Here is a 7,253-nt window from a genome sequence, read left to right as displayed (position 1 = left end):
AGGAGGGAATGAGAAATTAAATATCAGCCAGACTCCCACTCAACAATAGGATAGATTGGGGTGCCAAACGCAGATGCAGTCCTCATCTCATTTAGATATTCAGTAAAGTTCCCATCAAATCTGGTTAAAGTGCAGGCATATTGAACACAACCCCCCCCCACCATAACATGAAATAAAAGCCCTGGGCTTTATCCAATGAAGCAGGAGTAGGAGGCTGAAGGGTTTGTATATGGCTCACTGCAGGGGAAACCCTACACTGCTTCCATCCTGAGACTGAGCTCACTCAGGAAAGTCCCATGTGCAGGGAAAATCACATGCTTCTGCAAAATTACCTGGGGCAGTGTAGAGAGAGAGCGCTCTACTCCATGTAATCATTTGCTGTCTCTTTCCTGGGAGTGTTTGATGGCGACAGTGTAAAGGGAGCTTCACTCTGTATCTATCCCTGTCCTGGGAGGGTTTGATGGAGGCAGGGTGCCAGTGTAGAGAGAGCTTTACTCTGTTCGTAACTCTGTGCTGTGAGCGTTCAATGTAAATTTGTTGGAATACATTCTTTAGCATTTCTGTACAGCTCACTCTTGTCTGACATTTATAGTTTGTTTGTGATATACATAAATGATCTGGAGGAAGTTACAGATGGTCTGATCAGCAAGTTTGCTGATGACACTAAGATTGGTGGAGTAGCAGACAGTGAAGGGGACTGTCGGAGAACGCAGCAGAATATAGATAGACTGGAGAGTTGGGCAGATACTTGGCAGATGGAGTTCAATCCGGGCAAATGCGAGGTGATGCATTTTGGAGATCTAATTCAAGAGCGAACGATACAGTAAATGGAAAAGTCTTGGGGAAAATTGATGCAGAGAGATCTGGGTGTTCAGGTCCATTATTCCCTGAAGGTGACAACGCAGGTCAATAGGGTGGTCAAGAAGGCATATGGCATGCTTTCCTTCATTGGGCGGGGGATCGAGTACAAGAGTTGGCAGGTCATGTTGCAATTGTATAGGACTTTGGTTCAGCCACATTTGGAGTACTGTGTACAGTTCTGGTCGCCACATTACCAAAAGGATGTGGATGCTTTGGAGAGCGTGCAGACAAGGTTCACCAGGATGTTACCTGGTATGGAGCACGCTAGCTATGAAGAGAGGTTGAGTAGATTAGGATTATTTTCATTAGAAAGATGGAGGTTGAGGGGGAACTGATTGAGGTCTACAAAATCATGATGGGTATAGACAGGATGGATAGCAAGAAGCTTTCTCCCCCCCAGAGTGGGGGAACTCAATTACTAGAGGTCACAATTTCAAAGTGAGAGGGGAAACGTTTTAGATAGATATGCGTGGAAAGCTCCTTACGCAGAGGGTGGTGGGTGGCTGGAACGCATTGCCAGTGGAGGTGGTAGAGGTGGGCACGATAGCATCATTTAAGATGTATCTACTCACAAACATGAATGGACAGGGAGCAGCAGGATACAGATCCTTGGAAAACAGGCAACAGGTTTAGATAGAGGATCTGGATCAGCACAGGCTCGGAGGGCCAAAGGGCCTGTTCCTGTGCTGTAATTTTCTTTGTTCTTGTTCACACTTGCTCGAAGGTTACCTTGTACCCATCCCTGCTACAAGAGAGCATTTCTCTCAATATTTAACCTCACACTTGCTGCAAATTTCATCTGAAAAATGTTCTGCAACATTCTCAAAATTAAGCCAACAACTTATTCAGCCCAATGCCTGTTCCACCCCTGAAATCAGATTGTGGCTCAGCTTTGCCACCCACAGTTTCTCCTTGGTATTGCCCCCTGAATGAGAATGACTCACCCAGGCCCCCACACTGGGCACCACAGCGAAAGGAGGAACTGGAAGCCAAGGAGAGTTGGTGGGGAAGGCTGGTGTTTGAGAGGGTGACAGAGTGGCACTGTGATCTTTTGCATTGCAAATGTGAACCTGGGGAGTGGGGGAACACTGGAAAGTGCGGTTTGCCCTGGTTAGGGGGTGAGCCTCACACAATGCAATTTACCCCACACCTGGGAGAGAGAGGCTCCACCATGCAATTCACCCCTCGGGGAGAGGGGCCCACATGTTCTGATTTACCCCCTGGGAGGCCATCCCATACAATGCAATCTACCCCCATGAAGGGGGAGGCTGGCCTGTAGGGTGATCTACCCCAGGTGACACAGCAAGGCCCTTGATTTGACCTGAGATACATCTGCCAGTCTCCATGCTACAAGTTACCAGTTGATGCCTGTTGTAGGTGAGCTACGTGTGACTCAGGCTGGCTTCTGTCACACATCTTTCAGGCAGAGGGGCTGGGGGCAGAGTGCACACAGACGTGATTCACTGACACCTCAACTGTGCTTTGGTGTCAAATTAAAGAAAAATTGTGTTGTTTGTAAAATTAAACTGGAATGAGGTTTAAGCTAAAACGACAGATTTTACTATTGCTTGAATCACAAATCCAAGTTCAGCAGGTCAGACAGAAGGCAAACAGAATGTTGGCCTTTATTTCAGAGGGAAAGGGTTATAAAACAAACTTTGCTAAAACTGTACAAGGCACTAGTCCGATCTGAGCTGGAATACTGTGAATAATTTTGAGGCCTTTTTTTGCATTCTTGGGACATAGGCTTCGTTAGCTCCCAGCAGTTATTGCTCGGCCAGGACATAATGGAAGATATATCGCCATTGGAAGCAGTCTAGAGAAGGTTCGCTTGGCTGATCCCAGGAAGGCAGTGACTGTCTTATGAGGAGAGGTTGAGTAGATTGGGCCTGTACTCACTGGAGTTTAAAAGGATGAGAGCAGACCTTATTGAAACATACAAGATTCTCTGGGGACTTGACAGCGGCGATGCGGAGAGGTGGTTTCCCCTTGAGGGAGAGTCTAGGCTCAGAGGGGCATCATCTCTGAGTAAGGGGTTACTCATTGAAGACAGAGATGAGGTGGAATTTCTTCAAGGGGAGTGAATCTGAGGAATTCTTTACTGCGGAGGGCTCTCGAAGCTGGGTCAATCAGTATATTCAAGGCTGACAGGCAGGTTTTTGATCAGTAAGGGCATCAAGACAGGAAATGGAGACGATCAAATCAACCTCACTATGCAACACTCTCTGGTGCTTTCATCTAGAACACAAGATCAGTTTGTTCTTCATAATTCCCAAAACTTACCATTACAGGGTGAAAATTATCAGGCCAAAACCTCCCTATAATCTCCATCTTCACTGTTTCGCAAGACATACCGTTCCCATTGTTACCAACTGACTAAATGGCAAATGAAACACCAAATAGATCAGGAGCACAAACCAATTTCGTACATGGTTATCTCACTGACTGACCTTTCCCCACCGGTACTGTACCCCAGTGTTATACAGCGACAGACCTGTCCCCACCGGTAACGTACCCCAGTGTTATACAGCGACAGACCCGTCCCCACCGGTACCGTACCCCAGTGTTATACAGCGACAGACCCGTCCCCACCGGTACCGTACCCCAGTGTTATACAGCGACAGACCCGTCCCCACCGGCACCGTACCCCAGTGTCATAGAGCGACAGACCCGTCCCCACCGGTACCGTACCCCAGTGTTATACAGCGACAGACCCGTCCCCACCGGTACTGTACCCCAGTGTTATACAGCGACAGACCCGTCCCCCACCGGTACCGTACCCCAGTGTCATTCAGCGACAGACCCCATCCCCCACCGGTACTGTACCCCAGTGTTATACAGCGACAGGCCTGTACGCCACCGGTACCGTACCCCAGTGTCATACAGCGACAGACCTGTCCCGCACCAGTACTGTGCCCCAGTGTCATACAGCGACAGACCCCGTCCCCACCGGTACCGTACCCCAGTGTCATACAGCGACAGACCTGTCCCGCACCAGTACAGTACCCCAGTGTTATACAGCGACAGACCCCGTCCCCCACCGGTACTGTACCCCAGTGTTATACAGCGACAGACCCCGTCCCCCACCGGTACTGTACCCCAGTGTTATACAGCGACAGACCCTGTCCCCACCGGTACCGTACCCCAGTGTCATACAGCGACAGACCCCGTCCCCCACCGGTACCGTACCCCAGTGTTATACAGCGACAGACACGTCCCCACCGGTACTGTACCCCGGTGTTATACAGCGACAGACCCGTCCCCCACCGGTACTGTCCCCCAGTGTTACACAGCGACAGACAGGTATGGTACCCTGATGTTATACAGGAAGCTACCTGTATTGGTGAACAAGCAGGTAACTGCAAAGTGCCACAACTATCTTTCTGCTGTCAGGGGACAAAAGCCTGAGGTGGGTGAGGGGGTAGGGAGGAGACTGCAAGAAATTCGATGCCCTCAAGAATCAGGGTGAGCACATGTGCTCCAGGCTCAACCACGTTCATCTCCCCCAGCCCTGCCCTGCAGGAGAGGTTGGTGCCCTGTTGTCATGTTCCCCAAAGTGGCCTGGAGACAAGGTATCATTGGTCACTGAAACAAACAGTCATTCTGAGAGCGAGAGAGACAGAGACAGGTTTAACAGAGTGTAAGCTCTGTGCAGCTTCTAATAAGTTGTTTTGTTTTGTTTTTAAAAGTTCCACACAATTCCTGGTCAGTCTTTTAATAATGAACAATAAAAAAAACATGCAACACCAACAGGGCCGCTGTGGTTTCACTTGTGCACACAGGTTATTGAGACTCTTTTGAACCCACTGAGCTCACGGTCCCATCTGTAGCTGGAGTTCCAGTCTCCAGCTGCAGCCCCTCCCACCTGTAACCCCAAAACCTGGCAGAAAGATCACACGTTCGCAGAGCACACAGGGCTGCATGTCAGGCTGTCTGCAACCAGCTCAAGGAGAGGTAGGTCAAATGATGACTCCCAGCTAGTTGGCTCCTCAACATATTCCCATACTGTTAACTGTCGCACACTGTTCCCCCACCTCCTCTGCAAAAGAACAGCATCCAGCCTTTCCTGGAGATGTAGGTCGCCCTTACAGAAGTATGGCTTTTGGGGGAAGACAGGTAGCCTACTCTTCCTTTATTAGTTGTTATTCATTTTCAAAGACAGACCTGGACTTGTGCCCAAGTGGCACAAGCACACAAATTCTGTCCTGCCCACTGGGTGGACTACTCCTGGCTTATCCCAGGAACACAGTCAATCCTGCAACCAGGGAGGAGGGCAGACTCTTGAAACCTGAGCTGGAGAGCATTTCAGTTCCTCAGGTGCGGAAACGTAATGCAGGTTAAGAAAAAAAAACAGGTGGCGCGTGCCAACATTGCATGGATCACTCTCCAAAAAAACAGGAGGCGAGCACGGGTATCATCTTACCCATATCAGAGATGGGTCGGAAAGTGGGTCTTGGTGGAGCTCTGTTAGCTCCGTAACCTGAACATTAGCAAGGGTTATGTAACCAGACTCTCGAAGCTGCTAGGCATGCAAGCAGGGTCTCGGGGGACAAGGGGCAGAAACAGAGGAGGAAGCCAGCTCCAAATGGCCAGCGGACATGACCACAGTCTGCTGGCAAAGGCTTTGCTTCAAACTGATTTACCTCCCATCCTCTTTTCCCAGAGTCATGCAGTTGGTCCAATAACATAAAGGGATTGAGTTATGACAGTGCCATGCCAAGACTGGGTCTCCTACCTCCTTCCCGAGAGGAATGTTGAACCCCTTGGGCTTTGTGGAGGCCTCTGTGTGAAAGAAGCCCTCCCTCAAGAATCTCTCTACTCCTTAGCTTAAAAGACTTTGTTTTTTTTTAAAATCAATTCTACATTATTTTTTTAAACTACATTCGATTATAAACATTCGACAGATTTATAAAGGAATGTCGGGAATTATATGGTAATTTTTTTTTTAAAAGGTTTTGAGTTTTTTTTTTAAATCTCTACAACAGCTGTACAGAATTGCTGCCCCACCTGTAAACCCATAGACCCCACACCCACCACCCCCCACCCTCTCCCCTACCAACCCCTGAGGCAGGAAACTACGCTTCACTGTTCATGAAGCTCTTCTCCTCCAGAGGTTTCTGGATCCAGTTACCATAGTTCATCTGCTCCAACGCTTTGAAGAACAGGGTGCGTGCATTCTGGAAGTCTGCAGCTGCTGCTTTGGCATCAGAGTAGGAGGCCATCGCCAGCAGATCCTGCCGCTCGTTCTTCTTGCAAAGTTGCCGGAAGAGATCGTACAGGTTGATCTTGGAGACCCGGGACACATCCAGCTGAGGCCTGAGGGGGTGGGAGAGGAGATAATAATATAAAAAAAAAAATCAATATGCCACACTGGCTCAGTGGTTCGCACTGCAGCCTCACAGCGCCAGGGACCGGAGTTCAATCCTACCCTCGGGTGACTGTCTGTGTGGAGTTTCCACATTCTCCCCGTGTGTCTGTGTGGCTTCCTCTGGGTGCTCCAGTTTCCTCCTACAGACCAAAAGTTAGGGTGGACTGGCTGTGGTGAAATACCCATCGTGCCTAGGGATGTGCAGGCTAGGTGAATGCAGAGTTACAGGGACTGGGTGGGTTAGTGTGTACTCGGCGGTCCGAATGGCCTGCTTCCATACCATGCAGATTTTCTGGTTCTATGCAGTCCAATTTACAGGCAGTTTGAATGGCAGGATCTAACGCCCTGGCCCATCAAGATGGCCCCCACTGGTGGATTTAACTCTGATTGGGTGATCTCAGGCACAGTCTTAGTGGGCACAAAGTCTTGCGCCATTGAGTCAGGGTCTCGAGTGGCCTCTGAGCACACAGCCCAGGATGAAACGCTAATGGCCAGCACGAAAGGAGTAGTCTCTGCATATACAGGTTATGCTCCACAGTTTCTTAGCTGTCCTTTTTAGCAATTGCAGAATCACTGGCCCTGGGTCTCTATTTAGCTGTGAGCAGAGCGGCTGAGCCCTGGCTGCACTTGAACTAATTCCACCGGAAGATGGAACTTATTTTTTTAACCTACATTCACAGGATGAGGGCACGGCTGGCCAGGCAGCATTTATTGCCCATCCCCAACCAGCCAGAGGGCAGTTGAGAGTCAACCACATGGCTTTAAGTCTGAGGTCACACATCGGCCAGACCAGGTCATGACTGCAGCTTCCTTCCCTAAAAAGGACAGTACTGAACTAGATGGGTATTTTTTTCCTGGCAATTGGCAATGGATTCACAGTTATTCCAGATTTTTTCCTGAACTGAATTCAAATTTGACCATCTGCCATGGCAGGATTCGAACCTGGGCCCCCAGAAAATTATCAGGGTCTCTGGATTAACAGCCCAGCAAGACGAGGCAATTGCTTCCCGGTTCCAACCTGCGA

General features: G+C 49.4%; 1 protein-coding gene across 4 annotated transcripts in view; it reads right to left on the bottom strand.

The window, feature by feature from the left end:
* Positions 1-5,916: 5,916 nt before the first annotated feature.
* Positions 5,917-7,253, bottom strand: part of adar (adenosine deaminase RNA specific) — a 92,530-nt gene continuing 91,193 nt past the window's right edge. For all 4 annotated transcript variants that reach the window (XM_048525540.2, XM_048525538.2, XM_048525541.2 and 1 more), the window contains one exon: positions 5,917-6,177. In XM_048525540.2, the coding sequence (XP_048381497.1) occupies positions 5,937-6,177 (241 nt within the window). In that variant the 3' untranslated portion in view covers positions 5,917-5,936. The remainder of the gene's footprint in view (positions 6,178-7,253) is intronic.

This window comes from Stegostoma tigrinum, chromosome 47 (assembly GCF_030684315.1).
Source record: "Stegostoma tigrinum isolate sSteTig4 chromosome 47, sSteTig4.hap1, whole genome shotgun sequence".
In the NCBI taxonomy this organism is placed as follows: Eukaryota; Metazoa; Chordata; class Chondrichthyes; order Orectolobiformes; family Stegostomatidae; genus Stegostoma; species Stegostoma tigrinum.
This window is presented reverse-complemented; position numbering and strand designations above follow the sequence as displayed.